The 27,406-nt window shown below is 38.2% G+C and overlaps 1 protein-coding gene across 1 annotated transcript; it reads right to left on the bottom strand.

Annotated features, from left to right (window-relative positions):
* Nucleotide 1: 1 nt before the first annotated feature.
* RUFY2 (RUN and FYVE domain containing 2) lies at nt 2-26,474 on the bottom strand (the record flags this gene model as incomplete). The annotated part of the gene is made up of 20 exons (XM_082001953.1): nt 2-145; nt 955-1,032; nt 1,990-2,038; nt 3,090-3,184; nt 3,771-3,900; nt 5,701-5,820; nt 9,828-9,925; nt 11,375-11,542; nt 12,149-12,265; nt 13,043-13,144; nt 14,371-14,440; nt 16,283-16,348; nt 16,949-17,010; nt 19,235-19,358; nt 20,679-20,780; nt 22,265-22,382; nt 22,870-23,043; nt 24,890-25,073; nt 25,589-26,175; nt 26,411-26,474. The coding sequence occupies 20 exons, from the start codon at nt 26,472-26,474 to the stop codon at nt 2-4; spliced, it is 2,652 nt and encodes an 883-aa protein (XP_081858079.1).
* Nucleotides 26,475-27,406: the final 932 nt, after the last annotated feature.

Raw genomic sequence — 27,406 nt, 5'->3', positions numbered from 1 at the left:
CTTATGGCACATTAGAAGAGCACCTCTGTATAAGTATTGCATGGCAGGAATCACAGACCCGAACAGGCTTCGGTGAAGAAGGCAGAGGCAGTTCATTGTCAGAACAGGCATTACAGAAGATCTCACCACAGTTTCTACAATGATGCTAAATAATGGGGAGAAGAGGGGGGAAAATAAGGAAAAAAAAGTTAAATTTACAATGGGAAAATACTTGGTAATTAGATACCAACAAACAATAAACACAGAGCAGTCTGAAATGTGATTCCTTCCACTTCTTTGGTCTGAGCGTGGAAACAGTTTTCAAAAGGTAATTTATCTAATTCACTTAAATCCCAGTAGATAGATAGATGGTCTGTCAACGCCTGTACACATTTTTATTCTTTTTCTTTATGTCTACGTATATATGGGATTTGCAGATTTCATTCAATCCCTAGATTAAGAACACACTCTGCTATATAAAATTTATTATAAGCAATGATATTCAAGACAGTGGACGTTTTTGTCATGTACCTAACTGAGATTTAACATAAAAAGGTAAAATAAAAACTCCTGCACCCATTAATAAAGCATGGAAATTAACATCGTATTTTACTTTAAAATTACAATAAACTCATAATTTCTTAGCGTACTGTATAAAAAAACGCCATAAAAAGACTTCCACATGTGTCAAACTGTAACAGTGCCAGAGCTGACAAGCACTGAAGATGATGATTCCACAAAGTAGGCCGAGTAATTTTTAAGGATGTTCCTTTGTGGCACTTCACCAAAAGGCAGCATTTCTTCTGAAATTAGGGCCCCGCTGCACTGTACGTATCAAAAAAATAGAAAGACGTCTCAAAGATAACTAAGCATTCATCTGAGCATTGACATTTCATGTCGCCCATCTGAAGATAATTAATGTTTCTCTCAAAATACACATAAACAAGTTGGAAGAAGTTTCATTAAAATTTTTACCTTCCTCTTGGAAAGAGAGAATTCCTTTTCACATAACTTGCAATGTGTAGCCTCTTTGTCCTTCAACCAAACCTGGCCCTGGAGAAAAAAAATGGTCATAACTCTACGTATCTGATGAAGTTAAACTTTGGGTTCCAGGGGACAGCACAATTCAATAGCAGTACATTTACTGCCTGAATTGCTTAATGCCCTGAGACCGGTATCATGTCACAAAGACACTGTACACATCTGTTCCAAAACAGTGCAAAACCTTGAGACAAGACAGAGAAGGAACAGGTGCAGAGAGAACATGGTCGAGGTAGTAAAAGGTGGTCAATGGCTGAGCTGGGAAAAGCAGAAAGGTAGCCAAGTCTCGGTGCTGAAGCCCATTTCCCCGCCCATCACATAGGAACAGTCCCCAAGATGCAGGGAAGCCAAAAAAAAACCCCCAAAACAGGACAGTATCAAGAACTGTTAATTTCCTTCTGTCTAAACCAATTTATAAAAATGGGAGTCTGCTCAACAGAACCATTTCACACACTTTTACTTGGACTGAAATAATACGCAAGGCGACACACCACGTGATCGAGTATGTGTGAGCAATCTCTGCTCTCAAGTACTCCCTGCATAACTCTTAAGAAAGTTCCAAACCTCTCAACATTACAGATCGTATTTTACCAGCTTTGGTGCTACAAGTTTACTTAATTCATAGGATGATCAAATATTTATCGAACACTGAGAAGCAGTACATAGTTTAAGCTCAGTTGGCTATATGCTATATATTCTGTCCCAGACATACTTTAATACAGAAGGGTGCACCACTGCAAAGAGTGTCAAAATGCACAGCTGTACATTAAACAAGAAAAATCAAAAGCAACCAAGTATTACAGGGAGTCTGTGGTTCTCTCTCACCGTATCAAGTCATACGGTGAGTCTCTTCTGAACAGTGGCTGTTGGGAAAGCATGTCTTCTCATGCTTACGAAATATTTCAAAGGGAACAGTCAAAAACAAAACAAAACAAAAAAAGGTTTCTCCTTCCTCCAAATACCACTAACCTGCAATGCTTTGTTCGCTTCTTTTATATCTTCTATTTTCAGCTTTGACCTAAAAAAATAAGATAATGCTATTTCAAACTTCTATATCGTGAGTTACGGTCTAACAACTTTAAAAGTTGTAGGTATTTAAAAAATTATAAGCAAAGTACTCTGAACTTTTAGTTAGCATTTTACCTTACAGCAGCATTCAGGAGGTGCAATCAATACCACACTGCTGCACTAAGCACTATACAAAGACAAGCTCTCTCCAAAAAGAGCTCAGAATCCTCTGAACAGCTGTAAAAATGTGCTTGGGGTTATGTGGATAAGAGAAATTTTTACCAGCACAGCTCTGTGCAAATACCTAAAGCTAGCACATAGCACTGGCACAAAACCAGAATTTAAGTTTCTGGACTCGTACAAGACCACATTATGTGATTATGGAGAAACCAACTGCTCCACAGCCATCCAGTGCCAACCCACTCAGAACTGACTGAGCCACAGCATACATACTAAGTTATTCTACAGAGCATGGAAGTCCACACTAGCCACGGCAAAACTCCTTAGAAGAGAGAGATCAATAAATGAAACTTCAACGACACGTAACAATAAGGAGAGCTGTGCTCCAAGCTTATTGCTCACTATAGTCTGAAGGGGATGCCTTACATCCTCTACAGACTTAGCAACAATGGCCTATGATTGTCATCCAGAGACTCTTCAGCTCTTCAAAGAAAGGAATCCATGAGCACGCATCCTCACAAAAAAATAAGCACTGTCCCGCTGGAGCCGGAGCTGTTCTCTTCTACGTGGGTTCTTCTTTGGGAATGCCACAAAACGCAAGCTAGCCAACCGTTTTCCATGCAAAACAGCTCCTAATGCTCCCAGGCTCTTCTAAACTAGGGTTTTCTGTTCAGAGCACTGTAATTACCCACAAGTTCACAGCTATCCCACCAGCCAAAAAGGAAAATAAACAGACCTGACCTAACTAGACATATGTCTTCTTGATAACTGGATAGGTAATATTGTCGTATACAGGCCAATTCAAATGACCACCATCCTATTATTTTTCTTAATTCCAGTTCATATGACAAAAATAATCGTTATCATGAATACAAAATTACTCGCTCAGCTTGGATGCTAGTTCTTGGAGAGCAGCTTCTTGGTCTTGACATATCCTTTTCAGTCGTTTGTTCTTTTCCTGAAGTTTAAGGAACTCCTCAAAACAAAAAAACAAAACAAACCAAATTATTCTCAAAATTGTATTTGCTACTGCCTAGAAAATTGCTACTACCCAAAGCTGATCTTACTGAGAAAGCCACCTGAATGAATGATCCAGCGTACTCTCTATTAAGATTCCCAAATCCAACTCAAAAAGCAACAACCCAGGATTAAACACTCTTAGACCCCAAAGGATGAAGCATTTTTGTTTCTGCAGTCCTCTCCAGGAAGAAAGTAAAACCAACTGATCTCAGAGATCAACAACATTATATAGCCACATATACCAAGTCAGAGAGAAGCTGCAGCACTTTCTGGCCTACAACGAGAAGACAGAGTCTTCAATACAATGGAGAAAGAAAAACACGGATTTCATTTTTCCTTATTCAAAGCATTGAGTTCTGATCTAAGGACTAAATGGAGAGTAAAAAAACCCCATTTTTTTGCTCTTAATCTGTTTGTGAGAATACATTAATCTAATCTTTCTTATCTACTTGCAGAAATTCTTAAAAATACCACATCTAGGTCCATAATTAACTTTGCAGTCAATTTCTAAATTACTAGTCAAGTTTTACTGCAGAATTTACTTTTTTAAGATTAATTATTTCTTGGGTCTCTATCCTCAGATGAGATACAGTTTCCTTTTCCTTTTGAAGATCATCTTCTAAGGTTTGCCGCCATTCTTTTTCTATCTTCAGATCTGTTTCCAGCTGAAGCCTAGAATATGGAAAAAAAAAAAAAATCATCACTGTGCACAACAGCATCATTTTTAAAAAATAAAAATGAGTTTACTTCTGGGTGCAATATACTAGTATCATAATAAACAAATTATCAACTTACACATTTTCTAAAACAGAAATAAGGTATCAATATTATAATATTTTAGACATCAGTGTAATAAATAAAACAAAACACTGTCACTTAGAAAATGCTTTTAAAAAGAGATATATTTAAAGGACCAGGAACATGCCATCATTTCGAAGAGCTGAGCTTTGTAATAAATAAATAAGAAAAGATTAACCACAAAATTCAAAAGTATTTTTAAAACATGCATGAGGAAAATTCCCCCTATTCCCCCTTAACATTACATTGTTTGTTTCTAAAATAAAACAAACCAACCAGCCAACACACTGCCATTGGTGATGCAGGCAATGACTGCATGCACCTCCGGCGCTCATAAAAGTTATTTAATATTACACCCTTAGAAGTGCATCTTCTATTTTAGGCTAAGACTTATGGCATTTTTAACAGAATTGAAAATAAAGGAGGAAGGACTTTAAATTACTATTTTTATTGAGCTTCCTGCATAGCAGAGGTTCAACATAAAGGATCTAAATTCTGTTAGCTTAACTGGAGTCCACTGTAAGGAATTAGGGCTAATCTAGCTGGAATTTCACTATCAGTTTCATGGAAGAGTTGGTGTTTAGAGTGTTACAGAGAAACCAAAGCATGGAAGCGTACTGTTCAACCTTCTAGATCTAAACTGTGCCAACACGATAAAAAAGGAAAAAATCCAAGAGTAGTCATGCAAGGTTTTTTGATGGAAAATCTGTATCCACATTAGTTTTCCTGTTTTAAAACCAAAACCCGGTTTAAAGGAAAGACTTACATTTTGGTACACTACCTCAGCACCTGGCTGGAAAAGATCAGTAGTGAACATGACCCTGAGGTTTCAGAATTGCAGAATTCTAAGGCTGGGGTCTGAACTGTTCTTTTGCCAAAATCTGCAAAGATGACTGTGGTAGTAAAGTGAACATTTGTCACGACAGTTAAACAAGTTTAGTAACATTCAGAGTTGTAAGAGAGGCAGGGTGGGCTAATAATTGGTTTGGAAATCACTAATTTTTAAGCTTCAGTCCTTACTGTGCCACAATTTGCACTGCCTTAAATAATTTATTTGTTATCTTTCCAAACGGGGAAGACACCTGCCCTTACAGAGAGCTTTTTATATTACATATTTCTTTAAGTCAGTACTGAAGGATTTAACAGGAGAAAGGGTAGAGGGTTGGCTTTTATATTACTTTTTAATATTTATGATTCCAGTGAATTTTTATATTTGACTTCCTGCACAGTGGTAAGTTAAACCACTTCTACCGTATCCATAAGCTTGATCAATTAAACTATTCTTAAGCCACTTCTGTTTAAGTTTATACTAATGCGTACTTGCGGGTTTTGTTAAAAGTGTGTACTACTACTAATACTACACCACTACTATGTATTTTCCCCCACTTATGATAATTTCCTCATTAATTAAGCTGGCACTTTTAACAAAAAATAATGCTGTTCTACTCCCTCCTTTCCAGCAGCACACCATTTCAGAGGCACCAAAAGGTAACTTGACTTCCTTGGAATGGGATCTTTTCTTCCACCTTGCCAGTACCTAACATAAAGATTTCTAGTGTTTACATTCTGTTCAAAACCATTTATCAACAACCAACCTGTATTAAGACACAGGACATACTGCAATGCAGAATGGTTACTGCCATATGTGTTTCCAAACAGGAAAGATATACTTACAGCTGTTTCTCCTTCTGGGAGAATTCTTCCTGCAGACTTTCAGATTTATTCACATATTCCTGTTTAAGTTTCTCATCCTCGGCCTCAGCCTCCATTTGAGCCTTCTCTGCTTGCTGCAATCTGGTGTAATTCAAATCAACTTTGGGTAAAACTGAAGCTAGAACTAGGGTGTAGAGGGTGAAGAAGACAAATAAAAGAAAAATGGGGAAATAGAAACATTTCTAAATAAAAAACAAAGTTTGGGGGAAACTCACAAACTCAAACGAGAAATCCATACAATGCCTAGAGAACTAGCTCCTGTTTTTTCATACAGTAAGAAAGTAATCACTGTAAGTAATCACTGTTTTATTTTATGCTCATGAATAACAGATGCCAAAGCATGATGATACATATTTTAGAATTGAAGCGTATACCTTAATGCTTTTTTTTCTTTTCTTTAGCATATGTTCATGTGTTATCTTTGGAAGCTTTTTTTTTTTTTTTTTTCTCCTTTTTCAAATAAATCCTGTAAAAGTACTTGGCTTGTACTAATCACCCATTAAGACAGGGCAGAGCATGTGTTGTGCAAAAGCAGCTCAAAATAATCCAGGCATAAGGCCGCATACAGAGCACTGCAATCAGACAGCAAAGAAATTTAACTAGCCTAATACAAGACGACACACCCTGACAGGTCCCACTACATTTATAGAACTACCTCAACTACATCATATTATGAAATTAATTTAAATAATCTGTATTAAAAATAATGCATTCTTACACTAGTTAAAATATCTCCATACTATAGACAAAATAAATTAAACTAATTAATCAAGAAGTAAGGGGCTGGGTTTTCTTAATTTAACCTTTCTTTTCTTCTCTTCTTCGTTTCTGCTTCAGCTAGCACCCCCCTTGGAATCCATTAGTTCACTGTGGTTCCTCTCTGCTTGGTCACCTCTTCAGTCCAAAAAAAGGTAGATGTAATATAACAAAGGTAAAGGTACTAAAATGGAACTTGTGCTATTATCATGGCTACCCCTGTCTTGAAAAAAGGCAGGAGACTAAAAGAGCCTGTAAAATACCACTGAATGTCCCCACCTGCTGCGTCATGTTTAGCAAAACTGTTTCAAGGGCCTCTCAGGTCAGCAGTGGGAGAAAGCTGTGATACGCTCTCTGTGCTTGATTTCTCACTTCTCCGCAGCTAGCTGAATGCAGAGTAACTCACAACTCCCAATGTCAGCTAAAAAGAAATTAAGTCAGCAATGTCTACGTTTGTGCTTCTACTGATGAAATTGCGCCAGCAGGAGTTTCCAAAAGCTGCCAGTAAACATGTGAAAAAAGGCTAGAATTAAACTACCTTATAAAGCGTGTACAATCTCATTCAACTATTCCAGCTGTTTTAAGAACGCTCCCAGTCACATTTGCAACGGTAGTGCACGGCGGGCCAAAACACATATGGGAAGGAGAAATACTGGGAAAAAGCAGGGTCAATTCACTGGGCAGAAGCAGCTGAATGAAGCTACACCAGACAGCAACATCAAAAGCAAGTTAAAACCCTCCCTAAATCACAAATCAAATCGCAGTGTAGTTTCCACAACCAAGGTAGAAAGGGAGCTTGCTACCCAAGAAACATGCTAGCTAACCCAGGCTACAGCACCATCCTCCCGACTAGCACCAAGGCTAACTGTGCCGCTGTAATGCAGACAAAGGCTGAGCTGGACCGAGGTCGCAGCAGGATTTGCGATTCAGATGATACTGAGGCAGATACTTGTTTGCATAGATGACCGTAAGATGGTTAACGCTCCCGTTACTGCTATGGTCTACCTGTTGTTCCATTCAGTGTTTCTGGTTCGGGTTTTCTTTGAGGATGGGAGTATTTATTTATTTTTATTTTTTGGTAGTCAGCCCGCGTTAAAGGCTCTTTCTGATTCCAAACCAAGGAATAAGGTAATATGTAATCATGGAGTAGAAACCCTTTCTATATTATTGCACCCTGCCCCCACTTTTACACGCACATCCCCTTCTGCTGAGAGACCCTAAGATTCTTTTCCCAGTCAACGTCCCCCCCACACTTCAGAGCAAACACTGGGAAGCGCATCAAGGCAGTCAGCAGCCAAAACTCTCATTTCTGCAGTGGAGGCAAGCAGCAACTCAAAGCAGAAATACGAGTTGTAAAGCCTGCCTAATGATGGGTGGAGGGATGGGCAAAACCACAGGATGTCATTACGGTGTAGACATAGCCACCCATGGGCGAGATCCTTACCTTAGCTGACAAACAAGTTAGACAAGTTCAGGATCTGTGCCCTAAATGTAAATCCTATTCATTACTACAACTTCCACTGTAGCTATCATGGTGCAGCTGTTCCAGGCAGAAGGCACAGCTACAAAATTTGCTAGAGCGCACTGTCCTTCCTGTCTGGAGCCCCATCCAAGTCCAGGCTCCAAACCCACTTTAACTCCGTGAAAATATTTTACCCCTCATCACATCGGCAAAATGGAATTGTGCTTTAGCTGTTTTATCCCCAAGCTCTGTAATTCTCCCACTGTACATACTGAACGTGTATCTTGACACCACCCTCCTTTTTTAAATATATCATTCTGACACAGCTCTCAACTTCTCTTCCCCCAAACTCCTGTCACTCTGTTTAAGAAAATAGTGCTAGTTACCACCAAAAAGCCCAGTAGAGAGCACGCTTCTGGGATAAATACAGCCTAAAAGTGAAAGAAATAAGCAGGGGAGAAGGGAAGTATTAGTGAGAACTCAGGGCTACTTTTGAAATCTGTTAGTACCATAAAGAATAGAAAAAATGACTAATTAGAAACAAATGGCATAAAAATATACAGTCAAAGTAAAGATAGCTAACCTTTGAAAATAAACTTCAACAATTAAGAAGTGATTAAACAGCATTAGAAAACTAGCTTACATTTGCTTAATAATAGTGCAAGAGTGTACATTTTTTTCCCCCTTAAGATGGGTAAGGTGAAACCAGAAATTATGTTCTTTCAGAAAACAAGATAGAACCCAGCTATGATCAGTTACAGTGCAGGATTTCTAATACCACTTTATATTTAAACTTGTAATTTTAAAATTCTTAAGTTGTATTTTATCAGGAATTATTTAAACACAACAGATCTGGAGGAGCTTTCAGAATGATATATCTTTGACAAGTTTATACTGGTGCTGAGCTTCACTGCTGGCACATTTGATGAATGACATTGCAATAGTCCTAGTTTGAGTTAACAGATCTTTGTCACTTCATGAATACAGTGGACAAAAATCAAAGACAGATGAAGGCAGCAAAATAGTAAAAACAAAAATTGGGATAAAGGATAAAAAGAAAAAGAAAAAAGAGGAAAAAAGGATGTCAATAAAAGAATATTCATGTCACTAATTTTTTTAATACATAACCATGTTTCTCATAATCAGATTTAAATGAAAAAAAAGACATGTCAAACACCAACATGACAGGGCTTATGGATATGTTATATTTTACAATTAAAAAGATCAATGGTGCATATAGGCCACTAAATTAAAAGATATGAGTCACATTTTAATATTATGTAATACATGCAGTCTAACCATAATGTAAATTTATATGCTGGAATTTTAGTCTTTCACTTTTCAACCTTTTGGTGTAAAAAACCTCTTACATCATTGAAAATAATGGTACTTCCAAAGCAACGGACAACAATTTTAACAGCTTCAGCAAATACAGAAGTGATCCATGAAGGCATTAAATGTTTATATTAAGCACATGCTTAAGTATAAGCAAGATTAATGCTTTGGTTTCTATTGCACTTCATTCAGGTGGGGAAAAAAAAAAAGAGGTAATAATGAATCAGAATTTTGAAACAGGTGAAAACAACTTCTGGTATTCAGCACAACCTCTGATATTCAGCACAAAAACCTAAGACCAGAAGAAAGATGGTGGAGGAAGAAAACTGAAAGATTAGGTTTGTATTTAAAGTAAGTGTATTTGTTAAAAAGAAAAAAAACCAAAACAAACAGTAAAGCACTAGTTAAAAGTTTCAGAAATGTTCTTTCCAAATTTTTATGTTGAAAGTTGCATTTCAGTGGCAACTGTGTAGGAATGCAGTAAAATATAAGGGGATGGAGACATGAATGAAGAAAAACAAAGATGGGCCTGTACCTTTGTTCTAGTTGTTTCATAGTTGCATTAATTTGATTGGTCTTATCCTCTAATCGACCAATTATTTCATTCTTTTCTTTCATGGCATCTTCAGAAACCTGCGTTACAAAAAAGGTTAGAACTGAAGTAGGCATATATTACACTGTTACCTCAAGGGGTTTTTTTCTTCAATATCTGAAGGGAAAAATGTTAAAATGGCTTTAGGTTTTGATGATTTTTAAATATTCCCATCTAAAATTGTCACTGACAGTGCTTAAAGTTTTATGCGTGGTTAATTTGTAGTTTTGTACTTTGCAAGTGTAGATGCTATTTAGTAAGTATACATTTTTCACTTTAGTTTCCTTTCTTAGTTAATCATTTTGCAAGTCAACTTAAATTCACTGATCATCTTTTTAAGTAGCCCATTAGAACCGTACCAATAAAGAACTAAGACGCTTAGTGCTGGAAATCACTACGGTTCTCCAACTCTTACCAAACTACCATAGGCGCCTAAAAATCTTCTAAGAATTTTACTAACACATTTCACAATTTTGATTACTTGCAGACATGTTTCAACCGCAGCTTGAAGATCTAAATAAAAGGTAGAGCATTATCTTTGCTATATAGATCAACGCTATCAACCGGTCCCTAAACAGCAGAGACTGGGCATGATTGAACTGTTTTATTCTGCCCAGGAAGTGGGTATGAATGTCATTAAGTGAAATCAGCGTTACCCACAGTCCCCAGAAGTACAGCTTTAAAAGAAAAACTAAACCCTACAGATCCTAACATACTGAACAACATTCTCTTCTTATTTTTCTTTCCAGCTCTATTTCCTCTGGTCCAACTTCCTCGCAGTTGCAGGCGGAGAAGTAGCATCCTTTGTCCATCACCTCAATCATCTCTCTGCAGCATCCTAATTTTTTTCCCTCTCATTCTGCCACAAATTTGACTAGTTTCTTGTGCTGTTTTTGACAATTTATTCCATAAATCAAACATATGTTATGCATAAATAATTCACTGCTAAATTTCCCTGGTGTTTGGTCATTTGTTAACCACATGTTGGATCTCTCGGATATTCTGCCAAAACAGCATTGCATTGTTATGGATTTTCTTAATTTTTTAACAGATCAAACAAATCAACCAACTAATCTGTAGTTAACTTTCTCCATTTAATACAAGCTTGTTTTCCAAATGGCTTTCCTTACTTAGAAAGTTCAGATCTCCTCTTTAGCTCCTCACTATGTGCCTACAGCCTCTTGTGTTTTTATACAATGCAGGCCAAAAAGTGTTGTTATCACTAGAGACACTATTACTCTTGCTATTCCACACAGAATGTTATTGGGCCATGATCTTAAGTCTCAGGCTCTTTTCTTCTATAAACCCACTAACATTAAGTGATTGCCTTAAGAGCATCTTTGTGTGAGATCATGCTTCATCAGTAACATTCCAAAACGACAAGCTGACCCAAGAAGCAGAAACAAACAGCAGTATTTAACTAAACAAAATGGTAATGCTCTCTCACTCCAAATTTGTTACATCAGTTTAACAGCAGATTGTTCCTTTACCTGCAGCTTTTGGTACATCTCCATGTTAATTGCTTTAACTTCATCAAGCTGCTGTCGAAGGCCTATGAGGGTATCCTGCTTCTCATGGATGTCCTTCTCCAGCAACTTCATGGCAAGTTCTATCTCATGTTTCATACTAACTTGAACCACTAGCTCATTCTCCATATCCTATAAAACACAAACACAATGCGACACAGAATATTTAAACAATTATGCAACATTCATCTCTGTTTTGAAAAAGGTAAAAAGCTAACTCTTAACAAAGTTGCAGCACCACCTATTTCACCACCTCAGAAATTCTGCCCCTCTTTAACTCTGCAAATTATCCACTGCACAAGCATTACGCTCTCGCGTACTTAGTGACCGATAGTCGTCACTTCCGGAGAAGACAACTCACGTAAGAAATTACCCTGCCAGTGTTGCACAGAGTTGCCTACGTGTTAATTACAAAAACAGAATCAAAGGATTTCTATATTCATGAGAAAGATTTAGCATACATACAGAGCATACATTATTGCTAGCAACTTAACCTAATAATTTCTCAAAGAAAATGTATTTTCTTTACTATGCTTTAGTAACATCGATACAGAAAGATTGATGTACTGATTGCTCCGTTAAAAAAACCTTTTTATTACAGGCAGTTAAGAGAAAAGGCGATTAAAAGCAGCAAGCATCTAAGCTCAGCCAAAGCAAAACTAGAAATATTTACACACTGACTCTTCTCAAGCATAATCTTTCTACAAGTGCTGTGTAACCCTAGAAAAGAACACTTACTTGTCGCAGTTGTGATTCTTCTCGAAGCTGTCTACGTGCTTCATTGTACATTTCATCTAAACCTTGCCTGGAGTGTTTATATGTCTGAAGTTCTGCTTCAACATCCACTTTAGTTGTCTACAAAGATATCGAGAATCTATCTTTCTTCATCGCAAGTTTAGCAATTAACAGCATAAATTTAACACTTGTGGGGGGCAGGAAAGCTTAAAAATACATTCTCCAAGCACAGTACAAACATGAAAAGAGCCGTTTCTGCTACACAGTCATCTGTTTTAGAATGAGAATTGAGTAAATCTAGAAAAATAAACATCTGTACTGCAGTACAGTCCTCCTTCAGTAAGTCACTCAAATACACAACTGCTTCAGGACTGAGCAATCCAACCATTTGCTTAACCTGTGCTTTTACCAATCATCCTGTAACACACATACAAGAAGTTACATAAGGAGCTACAAATCATAGCTTAAAAAAAAAAAGCTCAGCAACTGTATACACAATTACTCCAGATGACATTCCATATAATGAGACAGATCAGAATAGACAGTTTGCCAATTAAAACATACACTATTTTGACCAGATTTTCAGATAATATTGCCTTAAATGCTCTTAGATATAGCTTACAGTTTAAAGAAAAAAGGAAGAAGGGAAGAAAAATAAAAAGAATACAAGGAAAAATGCTACAAAATTTGCAAATATTTATTAAACAACCTACTGTCCTATAATTTTGATCTATTTATGCCATTATCAAGTTTCCCAGACCTAACAGGTCCTTCCCCTAATAAAAGTTGTTTTAGATTTGGCCCAGCTACTGATTACTTCAAGTTGCGATGTAAGAACACTCGAATGGCAACAAACCACACGACGTTACTACATTAAATATGGTAAAGCTAACGTACCTCTAGATGATGCTGTGTTTTCATTAAAATAAGAGTATTTTCACTCCTTAATTGATGGTTTTCTTCCTGTAGTTTAATTATATTGTTTTTGGCTATCGCTAACTGGAAAATAAAAAAAAGAGAGGGAACAAAATACCCCAGTATGACCACTTTTGTGAGTGGAAATAAAGAAGAAAAGTTCTAATGAATGCAAGATCAAGACATTCCCTGCCCTATTCTCGCAGTCTACCAAACAGAGGTTTAATGTTTTTAAAGAAAACAAAGCTGCTGGTTTTAGTAATGAATCACTTTCATCACACAACGGCATGCGTATTCAAGATACTTCATTATTTCATGTTTGGTAAAGAATATGTTTTCTTTGAATTGCTACATTATGGTTTAAAGACTCTGAATTCCCTTTCCTCATTCTAATTTTTTTCTTTCCATTTGGATTCAAATATATCAAGTTTTGTTCTTTTTTGTACATCTTAATGTATCATATGGAGCAATTTACATAAGAAAACTTCTTCCAGATGAAAAGAAAACATATTTATAAAAGAAAAAACATTCTAATTGGGCCCTACAGTATATACCTTAATGTCAGAATTACAAGCAAGCTGATCAAAATAGGTGGACAGCTGGACTGAAGAGTTGTAAAGAAAGCAGAATAGTCCAAGAATTAACACCCAGAAAAAATGTTTTCTTTTTATCTGGATAGATTAATACCCAGAGTGAGCTAGCTATCCCCTCAACAGCTGAATTTAGACATTTCAATTTTCCACTTCATTAAATATGTCTCAAGCAGCTCAGATTCAAAAAAATTCTGCGGTCTCTTACAAAGCTAAATATATTCAAATCTAGTCAAGCATCAAAGATACCTGAAAATATAGGATCTAAATACAAAACCAGAGCTACACTAGTCTAAAAACCGTATATAAGCATATGGTAAATAAGCAAGAAACAATCCTTTGGCTGAAGCCGAGAATGGTAACAAAAATTGCTTGGTGAACTACTCTCTCCCTCTTTGTAGCAACTGGTGTCATCCATTATGGACTAGTCATCTGCACAAAATCAGACTGACAGCTGGCATTAAGAAAGGCTTCTCTTCTGGTTTTGTCCAAAGTGGGAAATTGCAATGTTCTACAAAATTCATTTACTGATGCTGCAGGCTACATAGGCAAGCTGATTTCAAATCCCTGCAGCTACTTACTGCTCCTTTTCTTCAAGCCAAAATAAAGATATCTGAACATATTACACAGAACTTATGTAGATCAAAATAATGTAAGTATATTTAGAAAAAGTGTTTGAGAGTAAATAATATCTATTAGACATTGCTAAAAAAATATTACCTCTTCGATCAATTTAGTGTTTGATTTCTCTAGTGAATCAACTCTTGCATGTAGACTGCTAACTGTGCTACTGAAAGAGAAAAAGAAAAAACATTATTCAAAATTACAGCAAAAGTCATTCAACCAAACTCAAAAGCTTTAATGCAACGTACAACGATTAATGGTTAAGTGCTCAAAGGTCCGCTCCCATTATCTGAGGTTTTCCTAAATATATGAAAATTAGTCTCCTTTGTTGAGCATTTATACAGTTCTTTCCAACTCCCAATGCCACCCCTGTCACTTAGACTCCTGGCTGGGTGTGACTTTACATGTGTTCTCCCCTTTCCTTTATCCTCACAACTATATTGTACCGAACGTTTAATGAGTTCCCTTAAGAGACGGTTTACAATCTTCTTGGGGTTTTTTTGCCCCCCATATAACAAAACCATTCTCCAGGTTCTTTTCCTCCAAAACCCATTTCTTATAAAAAATTATTTGCTTCTCCACTTTTTTTTTTTTTTTTTTTGAGATTTATCCTCAGGCTATCTCTTTCTTGATGCTTCTTGACTTCATTTATAAATCAGAATTTTATTCCCTTTTATTTCTCTGTGGTTTTTTATCATATCAAACCACATTCAGGCCTCCTCTATTACCTGATTGCTTATTTCTGATTGCACATTTTTTTACGCTGCACTTCACACACAAGGAGGAAAAAACCCCTATTTGGTAACACCATTTCTTTTTCCACGTACTTCTACTAAGGTGTCCTCAAAAGTTACCACTTCATTAAGAATGGCAAGGTAGAGGAGATTAATGCATTTTAGGATGTGTGGAAAGGAACAGCTGATCTGAAATAAAATAGGCGAGTTGCTGAACTACTGGTTTGCAAGTAATTCCATGCATAAACCAGTGTACAAGAACATAATATACAAGGGCTCACCTAAGTATTAACAGCTACCATCACACAAACACCGCTATTCTTAACTGTGGTAGTTCCTTTCTCCTCACTTACTGAACTAACTCCTCTGAACTTACTTTCATTTTGCTCGTATTTGACACACTCAGTTATTCTGTCCTGCCGAAAATTTCTGCTCAGTGACTGACACAATTTCAAATCAGAACATCTTTACCCCAACAGGAGCCATATAGCAAATAATGATCAAGATTACCAGTGTTACATTTACATTACATTCTGACTACATTTCAGAAAGGGATCAATAAGATCAGCTATACTACAGATTCCACAGAAGTTCTTTGTGGGTTTGTTGTTGGGGGGAGGTTGGGTCGGTTTGTTTTTCTTTTTTAGCCCGTTGCACTGTTAATTTTGTACAATACTCCTCAGAGAATTACAATCACTCTTCCTCTATCTGTACAGTAATATGATGGACTATGTTTGCTCCATCCAGCAAATAAGGGGGAAAGGCAGCTTTCCTGAAAACTGTTTCTACAGGAACCACAACCTACAACGTGTAAGCAGTTTCCAGCAAGCAATGAGCCTATTCAGTTTTGGTCCTAGGCATTAAGGCTACAAACTAAAATATTATGAAAGACAATGAAATAAAACCATGTGGATTCACTCACAACACTCAATAATACTTTTTGAAAAGTTAAATAGAATGCAGTTAAAATCCAGATAAAGCTTTTCATTCCTGTGAAGTTATGAATCATAAGAACCTTGATGAGTTTTGGCCTGCTCTTTTTAATTTCTTTGAAGAATAAAGGTTCTGACTGTCAAAAACAAAAGCACGAAAATTGAGACTTCCCAAGTCTCTCCAGAAGAGTGTATCCTTTCCAACTTCACTACATCCTCAGTCTAAACAGGAGGAACTTGCACCTCTTTCTCTGAAGTTCTCTCTCACAAAGCTGTGGTATAAAAGGAATCAGAGGTGTTTTGCCTGTAAGCCTGGACTGACATGCACACTTCAATACTTACTTCAGTTGTCTGTTTAGTTCTTCAACATAATTCTTTTGGTCCAAAATCGCTGCAATCTGTACATTTCTAAAGCAAGCACATAGTAAAATTAGCTTTAACAAAACGATGTAGTGAACTGTGTACTTATAATATACATATCTATCTATGATATGGAAATGTCCATCTTAATTTTGCTTCTTAAAAAGAAAGGAAGCAACTTCATCCCACAATCATGAAGTCAATAACTTACATGTTATGACACCAGAGAGAGACTAAAAAACCTACCTGCAAACTGCAAACAATTTCTCTACATGAAACATATGAACATATACAGTCTCAAAAGAAAAAGGATGTTTATTTACTTTGCCATAACTCTGATTCTTAGAAACACTGACTAAAACCCAAGCTGAGGACTTAAAGTTAGCAGGTTCCTTTTCATTGCCACCTTGCAATCCTCCAATACTGTCCATCAGGTGAAGGAAAGTAGGTGATGTTGCTGAGGCTTGCCTCAGAGTGCAAATATTCTTCCAGCTAACTGGTAATACAGAACAATGTAGCATGCCAATTTTCTCAAGACAGTGAGATGGGAAAACTTCATCTTTAGGGAACCTGACTTATTTCTACAAAGAACGGGGTGCCGATGCTTTGTTAACATGCAAAATCTGGAGGTATTTGGCGAAGACATACCTTTCCTTACCCCCAATGTCATCATCACTCTTTAAATACATAGAGAAATCAATCACCCCAACCTAGAAAAAAGCAAATGTACACAGTTTCATCATACAAATATCTGCTGTTGATATTCACAGTCTTGTATCTACATAATTACTAAAACCTCAGTTACATCAGCTTTTTTAAGATTGGTCCAGTTTCAGCCAGAAGCTCAAAAAACTGAACCATAACATTTTAAACAAGATTTTTTTTTAAGTATACTCTCACGTATTTGTTAAGAATTGTGTTACCTTCAAAGAAAATTAACAAATGTGCCATGTACCAAATCCCAAAGAAAAGATGACTTCTTACCTCTGACTGAGCTTAGCCAAGAACTTACAGGAAGACTTTGATTTGGAGAATTATCACATACAACTCAACCCTATCACCGATTGCACAGACTTTTGATAATTCGTCTGTAGTGTTTCATATGACTTCCTACCACAGCACATCTCCTTTTCAATATTCTTTGCCAAGTAATACTACCTCTCCACACTTGCCGAATCCCAAGTGTGCCAACTCAACTGCATTCATTTTTTAAGATTTGCTAAAGCTGAATCTAATTAATTTATTTGCTATTCAATTGTAATTTAATCATATATATTACAAGTAACATTACTAGGAGTTCTGTTTCCTACTCTATTCACAAACCTCTAATAAAAGTAGTTAACCACATTTGCTTTACCAAAACCTCCTTTTTCGTCTCTAGCAGCCTCTTCACAAAAGTACTTCAATTTCTCTGATGCATTGCTTCCTTCTTGAGCTCCCTTCAGCTTTTGAATACAAGTAACTTGCTAAGTCTAACATTTCCCTTGTTTATACGGTGCTCTCCTGGCAGCTTCCTATGACGGTCTTCTACTTACTCTTTCCATATCTTCTTTAAAAAGCCTCTTCTCCAAAAGCTTTTTTAAAAACATATTCTGCTTATTAAAGCAAAATACTATCTTTATAAAAAAATAAAATGTTACCTCGACGAAAGTTACTTTGTTTTAATTCGCCATGTGTGCATACACACAATTCATCACTGAATAGCATTCTTCTAACGTACCAAAACTATGCTCCCAGATGCGACTTCCATCATTCTTCAGAAGCTTCTCTTGCTGCTCAATACAACTTCCTGCTTCTGTTTTCTCTGAGAAGATGCCTTATTTATACTATTCTTCACAAACAGAATTACTCTAAAATCACATCTGGACAGCCACTACTACCTTCTCAAATCAAGTTTTATCTCCCCTCATACAGCAAAGCCAAGTGACCTAGATAAACGGGTAGCTAGCAATAGATTTTGTGATTTTTAATACACATACAGAATTCTCAATACTAAGAGCAGCATGTTGATAAGTTCTCTATAATTACAGGCCTTTCAGTGTTACGTCTTCTGGTACACAAGATCAGCTCCTAAAACATTAGATAGTAACTAGAATGAACAATCAAAGTCAAGTTAACCCTACGATTCAACAGCACCCAGTTCAACACACCCAATTATCTGTAACTTTGCCATAGAAATTGCTTCTTAATGAAATATATGCTGAAACACAGTAATAATCACTTAAACTATTACGATTTTTCCTACAAAGAAGCTGGGAAAAAACAATCAGGACTGAACACACCCTACATTTATTCTTAAATGCTTGTGCATCTGCCTTTAAAAAGAATCCATCAAGATCTTCTTGGAAAAGATCAGAGTTCAAAGTCAAAGCACTTGGCAAGGGAGGAAGAATTCTAAGTCTTGTTTTGCAGATTGAAAGCAGTCACCTTCTCATAAGGTCTTTTATTACGCTATGCGAAGCAAGTTCTTGTTTCAGGCCCTTGAAACATTCCTATTATGTTCCAGAACAACAATAAATGAACCTAATGGGATAAACCGATCACAGAATCACACTGTGATTCCTATTATGCTCCAGAACTACAATAAATGAACCGAAGGGGATAAACTGATCACAGAACTAATACTTCTCCCGCAAAGGAAAAGGACGAGTTACGCAATTAAGATGGAAAGAACTCTGCATTGCTACAGTTGCATCCATCTGATGATGAAGCATAAAACTTTACCATTGCACTCTGACAATTATCACCACCTAAAGGTCTGACCCAGCTGATACTGAGGTTAATGCAACAGCCCCCACTGATCCAGAAACTGGATCACGCCCTAAACAGTCTCCAGTAAGATTGCTAACAGGTCATAATTCCATAGTAACAAAATTCACTGTACGTAAAAATCTTACGGATTGCACGTACATTACTTTACCTGTATTGACTTACTTGTGAATCTAGGTCTTCTCCCTTCACACACAGGTTAGCATCTATCACATTTAATCCAACTAATAGCCCAACAATAACCGCTCCTTCTTCTTCCATCATTAGTGCATGATACTCATAAAATTCACTGTTAAAGAAGAAAATTGCGTCTTATTGCTATATTCCATATATTCATATGCAATACATTAATAAGTGACATCTAACTCTGAATTGTTTCTCCTATTTTAGCCTTACTCCAACATCCTTAAAGATGAACTGGGTCTGCCCATACTTTCACCTCATAAATATTTAAAAATTGAAAATGCACGGTTTGTCTCAGAGGCTATTAAAAAACAAAGGCACTACCTTTGGCTCCAGAAATATGAGCCACAAGCTGCAGGAGGGCTGGGAAATTTGTGGGACAAGATTTATTTTGCCTTAAAAAGAAAAAAAAAAAAAAAAAAAGAAAAAAAAAAGGCTCTTCCCTATACACTTCCTATCAGCCACTGTTGAATAGGATACAACAACAGACGGATGTTTGGCTACACTGAGTCAGACAATTCTAATGTTGTTAAGAGACACTAAAGAACGCAAAAGAAAAATGGTAAAAAATTTATCGTGTGTGAAAAAAGGTCTGGACTTTAATGAACACATGCTTGAAATTAAAGAAGCCAAGTAAGAGATTAAATGGGTCAAAGAGGAGAAATAGAACGAGCTGAAATGCTAAAAGGGCTTTTGAAAGAAAAACACTCCACGAAACAACAGAATGCCAACATTTACTTCCTCCTTCTTGCATTTTTTAAATAAAATATTAGACTCCATGAAACAAACAGTGCTTTCAATGGAAAAGTCCATAGCTGTTGAATACCAATGTCATCCTGACATACCAGCATTACCTAGGCATACAAGAAAAGTCTTAAAAATATATATAGGCTATAGAACAGAAATTAAGATGACAAGTTTTTTTTTCCCCTTTGTTTCAACTACCCCATCAGAAAGGAAAAGCTATACTAGAAGACAGCAATGCCAGTTTTAGAACTGTGAAAGGAAGGTTCAAAGCAATAGCCCTCCGCGCAATGGTAGCTCAGTAGGAAACCATGCATATGGAAGGGCTGAATTCATCTCCTCTCCAGAGGTTCCTAGTCCGTGTTCTGCACAGTAGAGGAATGCAGAGAGCGCCCTTCCCATCACCCTTCTCTATGAAAGAACAGTCAGGCACACTGCAGAAGGCCCACCTTCACGATGGGGAGGAAACATCTCTTCACCTGTCAGCTAGCCCTCAATCTTGATGAGGCAGCACTGCATCGTCCCTCTACCCTGAGGACTGGAAGAAACCAGCCCACAGGCCAGAAGTTACAGCTTGCTACACTAAATACATTCAAAAGTAGCAAACAGCATAACAATTATTTCTTTCAGGAAACTAAACCTCTAAAAATAAGTTATTTAAAAAGTCTACTTAATTGTTTACCTGAGAAGATCTCTCTGAATGATTAAACAGCGAAGATAATCGGCCATTTTCTTCTGCATTAGTGCTAACCGTAACCAGGCCCGGGCACGGCCCAGTGGTGTTCTTAAAAAAAAAAAAGGCATGAAGACAAACAGTCCCAAATCAACAACATATCAATTAATTCACTGTCTTAAACATCTTATCAGTCTATTGGTAGAGCAATTGGTATTTCTGAAAGGGTATTTTAAATGATTAGTTGAGCAAATGTAGTCTGGAAAGCCATAATGGCTAGGTTTTGACTCCAAGATTTGGGATAGTATCAGAAAAATTTTCATCCACTCAGCTGGGCTTTGGAGCAGATCCTGGAAAGAACAGTAACAGAGAAAGCACAAGAGCCTGACAGCAAAATTAACTGTTTTGCTCAGAGTGAAAACACACAACTTTCTACACACTGTTGTAGTTTAACGAGCTTCGTTCTCACACAGTGCATGCTTAGCAACACGGAAGGAATTTTTAAGAGTGGTGCTGTTTTCTTGTAAGTACCTTCTTCTTAACCTGACAGTGCCTGTAAAGATAATTTTGAAAGTCCTGTTACTAGCTGAAGTAAAAATATCTGCAAAAAAAATTCAGACTCCTTTCTGCAACTTGCTTATAAAGTCTTCAGAGGAATTGTGAGAAAAGTAACCAAATGCCCATTACAACACATCACACAAGCCTGCCTTCCCAATCCTATTCTCTGGGACTACACAACACATACTAAATTCTAGCCTTAACTCATACTTCTTTACAAATTCAGTGGTATGTTAGAAATACAATTCAAAAATGATGAAAGTGTATGTAACTGGCGAGCATTAATATCCAACAAATTAAACCTAGACCTTTAGATCCTCCTCTTATGGTGCTTGCACATTTACGAAGTGGTAAGCACATAAATGAAAAACAAACAAACAAACAAACCCAAACCCACACGCTATATCAGGATAGGAAGAGCATAACACACTTGGCAAAGGCTATTATTTCATCTGACCTAATAAAAGAGTAAATAATAATTTATATACCTATGTGCTGTAGATAAGGTCTAACGCTATGAATTATAATCCTTCTGCTGCCATATACCAGTCACAATGTAACCAAACCCTTTGGGAATTTAATGTATGGCCAATTATAAAGCTAAATACAAAAGAAGAGTGCACAGGAGTGGGAGGAGATTGTAGTTAACAGCATAAATTTACATTTGAGAAGGATCCTACACACAAGAGTCTGAAAAGCTGCCTAATACTTTCCTCTTCAGTACGGTACCTTTCGTTTTTATACAGCCTTTGCTATATAAAGAAACACATTTGCTGCAGTTCGAGACTGCAGACTGTTTGATATACAATCTGTTCCTTTTTGCACCATTTTTGTCCACATTTTTGAACATAAAAATCCTACTTTTTAAGCTGGTTCGTGCAGAATGAGAAAAGCTAGCAAAATTCACCTGTGCTCTCCCCCAATATCATATGCTAGCTGTTCAAAGGCTTGATTAATGCCAAATGAAACCACAAGACATCTGTAGATTCTCGATCAGGTCCTGTATTTTCTTGCTGTATTTTACCAGTAAAACTTACTTAAGGCCAGGCAAGTCTCTGACACTCGCTGCTATTTCCTCAGCTTCTGGATATAATTTCTCCACAAGTTCCAGAGGGCCCCAGATGGTTTTATTGTAACTTAGAAAGGATTTTCTTACTAGGAAAAGAAAAATTAAATAACTGAATTAATTTAAATTACTGGAATAGATTCCTTCAAAATAGCTGGTGTAATGAAAGCATTAACTGCTGAGCCTAGACTCCCAGGTAACTTCAACACTGGTCAGCTCACCAGTATCCAAAGCCACCTTATGAATTACTTTGCTGTGAACATAAAATGGCTGTGCTAGAACAAAATAATATCAAAAGGATGAGTAGCTAAAAATATAAGCTACATACACACATGCAGTTGCGGTAAGCCCTGGACCACTTACAACAAATGGTATTAAAACAAGTTGGCAAATGTATGTTTGGCAAAATACATGTTGTGAAGTATTAACAATGACACTATTAATTATAAAAGGTGACAGTTTACGTATTTTCTTCACTTCTTAAAGCAACCCTTTGATTTTATCTCGTTCAAGAAAGAAAGGAAGAAAGATGGCATGTTTGGGATGAGAAATATGCAGCTAGAGCAGTTACCACACCTTTAAGGCCATGCTTCAGGCAGTGCTCCATGACAACAAAGAACTGCTGCAAAGGTGGGTAGTCAGAATCCAGAGTGCGGCCAAAGCTCAAAGCTGATTCAATGAGTCCTTTGATGCTCAATTTAGCCATGTTCAGTAAATTTGCTCTTTCAACAGCTGTAGGGTCCTTTACAGCTAAGACAATAAAGAAAAAAAAAGTTATGGTTCAAGTTTCAGAAGGAACACAAACTAATAAAATGCTTCATGGCCACCTTGTTCAAAGAAAAACTTATCTTAATCTAGATAAAACTCAAAGGAATAATTTAGTAAGTGCTATAAACCACCACATTATAGAAAAGCATCCACTCCAATAAACACCCTTACAGTTCTTACGTTGTTTTAATAGGTGAATGAAAAAACGAGGCCGGAAATGTCAGTTCTCAGGTTCTGTGTTGCCGCAGTGCATCTCAGAAGCAGTCAGTAACTGCAAATTAACACAGGCCATCAACGCTGGACTCAAAAGCTCCGATGCATAACAGCAATCAGCGCCCTTACCATGATATCAAAGCAGCATTCCTATTAACCTAAGTACCTATTTGGTGCACTATAGTCTACCTACAGAAACAGACGTCGTACTTCTTATATGTAATCACTTTCTGCTGTAGGCTTAATTTCACAGTGACATAAACAGATGCTTTTCTTCTTAGGATGTACATAGCCTCAGCCAGAAAACCTGGAGCAGTTTCAGGAAAATGTTACATATTGCATATTGAAATTTCAGTTTCTCATACAGCTACAGAATATTTTCTACAAAGGAAGGCTTAAGAACTAAAGGATTTGCTTTAACTTAAAAATGTTTTTGGTAAACTTTACAAACCGTACACTACAAAAATACATTTGGGGATTAAATCCCACCAGTAAAAAAACACGTAGCTTTTAAAAATCATCTTAATCTGACAGAATGGGCAAGGTTCCTCTTCTTAGACCTCCTGCTACTGAAACCAGAGTGTTCAGGAGATTCTTAGTTTATTTTCATTTGTAATGAAACAGTTCAAACATTCAGGCCACCCTCTATTTTGCCAAACTGAAACAGAGGCAAAACAACCCTCTGTTTATTCACCATGATCAAAGTAACTTGGAAAGAAGCAAAAAAAGTTGATGATTTACTGCTTTCTGCAATTAAATCTAACAAATGAAGTAAAAAACAAACAAAGGTAGAACACAGATCATCTTTTTTAAGACCTTGAGATACAGATGACAAAATATCTGTACAGATTTGTGTCTGAGAAAAAAATGTGAGCCTCTTTCTCTGCAAATTTGAGTATTGGTGTATGACCTTTCCTCTTTGCACATCAGAAAGCCTAAAAACTGTATACATTAAAACAAACAAAAAAAAATGCAACAAAAAACCACGAATCATTGTAACAGATGGATACTTTCTCGGTTCTTCAAACAGCAGTGAAATTACTTGTCTCATTTCTTGCATACCACAGCTTTACGTATTTAGATATTAGATCTGAGAGGCTTAGAAAACTCCTAATTTTCTGTACTCCTAACTGCCTGTCAAATATTAAATTACTGTATTACCATACAACCTAACCTATCTCAGCTTTATAGGAAAAAAAAAATACTGAGATGATGCACCTGAGATAGCCTTACTCAATTTACTTCAACAGAAAACACTAAAAGATGTTAGAAGGCACAGCAGACAATTAGTGACAGTGCTCTGGCAAAAATTTACCCAGTTAGCAGTCACAGCTCCCTAGTTTGTCTCTTCTTCCTGCCCGCTCAGCTGCCGGGGACTGAACCAACCCTACCCAGAGCAGCATCAGTACCCCTAACCGGAACAGGTGGAGGCTTGCAACAACCGGAGTGTTTGAGTTGGGAAAGCCCATGTCAGACTTTCTGCTTTTTTATTAGCTTTGCTATTGGCAGTATTAAATATGAACGTTGTTGTAGAAAAAGCCTTGTTCGATTCAGACTTCAGGTGGATAGCTCTCCTTCGCTACATACTCAGTCTATTTTCTCAAAGGCATCTTACAAATTCCTTTTTCAGGTGACCTCATTTTGACTTTTGGAGCTGATCCTCCCCACAGACAGACTTCCACATCTACTGTCCTTTTAATTATCAGCCCTCTTGCCTGGTCCTTCTGAGGCAGAAACACATTTTTTATCTGTCTTAAAGCATGGTCTACCTGCAAATAGCTATTTTTCTTCACCTCTTTCTTTAAAAAAAAAAAAAAATCGAGATTTAGAATTTCACATGGCATGTTTTCCAGTAACTGCTGCTCAGGGAAACACTGCACATATATGGAGCAAAATGAGCTACGAAGGGTCTCTCCTCCCCTCAAAGCAGCGGTCCCCAAAGGGACTATTTGCAGGTGGCACTGATGTCGCCAGCCTCACCAGTCTGACTAGCAAGGCTCGGCCCAAGAGACAACATTCCTCTCCCAGTTTAGATGAGCAGCCAAACCCTTACTGCAAACAGTATTTGCGGGGAGGGGAAAAAAACACCCAAACGTGTAGCCGCCACGGCTACAGGCTGCACAAGGTCTCCCTGGGTCACCCGCCAACGAGCAGAAAACAAGTATTTTCCCCCGCTAAAGCGTGCGCGCCAGCATAAACCCCGCAGCCTTGCGAAGCACGGTGCCCCGGCACACCACCCGGTATCCATGGGCGCCGGCCGCAGCTCCCAGCGACAGGGAAGGAAAGAGGGAGGGAAGGAAAGAGGGAGACAGACGCACCCGCGCCCTCGCACCGGCTGACAGACTGCGGGGCCGGAGACCGCCCCGCCGCCGCCCCCCCGGGGCCGCCGGCCGTCCCCAACCCCGCTCCCGCCGCAGCGGACATCATCTGCCTCTGCGGGCGCCGCCGCAACGCAGCTCGCAGCCGTCAACCCCGGGCGGCTGAGGGGCGGCGGCCGCCGCCGCCGGCCGTCTTCTCGCCGACCCCGGCGCCCCCACACCCCTCTTCCCGCCGTGCAGCCCGGCCCTGCGCCCCGGGCGCCGCAGCCACCGCTCACCCATGGCTGGAGAGGAGGAGCCGCCGCCTCAGCCGCTCCCTGCGGGCCCTGCGGCTCCTCCCGTCCCGCCGCTGCGTGGGCCCGGGCTCTCCGCCCACGCCCAAGGGCGCCCCCGGCGGCGGGAGGACCCGCCCCGGCCCCGCCCGGCGGCTGCGGACCTTGCCGGGCCGGAGGTTTCCTTCCTGTCGCGATAACCCCCGACAGCCGGGGTTTACCGCCCTCCTCCTGTATCCCTCGCGCAGGGCGGTAGAAAGATGGGAGCTGTATCGCCAAAAGGAGAGGTCCAGGAGGGTCCCTGTTCTGTCCTTTCGTGTAAGTTAAGCACAATCAAGATGCATAAGCTTGAGCCTTCTTTACATCTCTCGTGTGACTAAAAGCTTCAAGCCCCTAACATTTATTCCAGATAATAGCTCTCTAAAGCTGGATAACATGTGTCAGAATGAGTACTATTATTCTAGAGAAACCTTTGAGTTCAGCTTCTTCACACAACTTCAAGAGTAGCAGGAGGGTCTTTTCACCACCACAGATAGCTCAAGATACCTGTGATATCAAGTTTTTTGGTTTTAGTTTCAAAAAACCCTGAAATCTGAATCTCACCGAGCATTTTCATCACATAGAGATAGGTACAGTACACAAGCCGAGATCCTGAACACTACACTCTGCTTCCTAATTATTCTAAGCCACGCTCTTTCTTCTCCCCTTCTTAAGGGAGGGCGAACAAGCAAGCCAAAGAACAAAAAGGTGTGCTTCACCTCAGCCCTGGCCTCGTTTTGAAGCCTCCACACAAAAGAGCGCAGAGAAAAAGGATGTCACTGCCTTGGCCTGCAAGGAAGGAGGACCAAAGGGCAAGGGCAGCATGGGGATAGAACAGAGCCCACAGTGGCAGGGCCACTACTTACAACCATGGTTCCCACCTCTTAAAAGGAAAAAAAAAAAAGGACCTATACATTTAAACATTAAACAGTCCTAATAGTCAGGCTCTGATCCTACTCGTCTGGCACAAACCAATTTTTTAATTATTTTAAGAATCCCAGCAACACATAAGACACTAAAGGCAGTGCTCAACCTGTGTCTGTATGTTTTCCAGCAGCAACAATGATTGTTTCTGCATTAGAAAGCTGTTATAAAGACAGCAAACAGGGAAAAAAAAAAACAAACACTTTTACAAGATGTTCCTTTGATACCTATATTCATTAGAAAGCAAGAGTGTTTTAGAGAATCACATCTGTTTTGTTTGAACCTACCAGCTCAAAAAACATTGTTTATTCTGTAGATCACTGCTCAATCCAATGTTTACCACACAAGAAGGACACATTTTAGAGGTAGATAAGGAAATACGGGATAGTTCTTGTGCCTGTTTCTCATGCAACTTTGTGGAGGGATGGCAATATCCCCCCCCTTTTTCTAACAGCACACAGATCGCTTCTGGATAAGCACAATTTGGTGTAAGAAAAAAAGATTTAGCTTATCTGAAGACTTATAGATCCTAGATATAGAAAGGAAAACTTTTCTATGCAAGGCTATGGTATTTTTAAA

This window comes from Phaethon aethereus (genome assembly GCF_964289735.1).
Source record: "Phaethon aethereus genome assembly, chromosome: 7".
Lineage (NCBI taxonomy): Eukaryota > Metazoa > Chordata > Aves > Phaethontiformes > Phaethontidae > Phaethon > Phaethon aethereus.
Note: the sequence above shows the minus strand (reverse complement) of the source record. Positions and strands in the feature narration are given on the sequence as shown.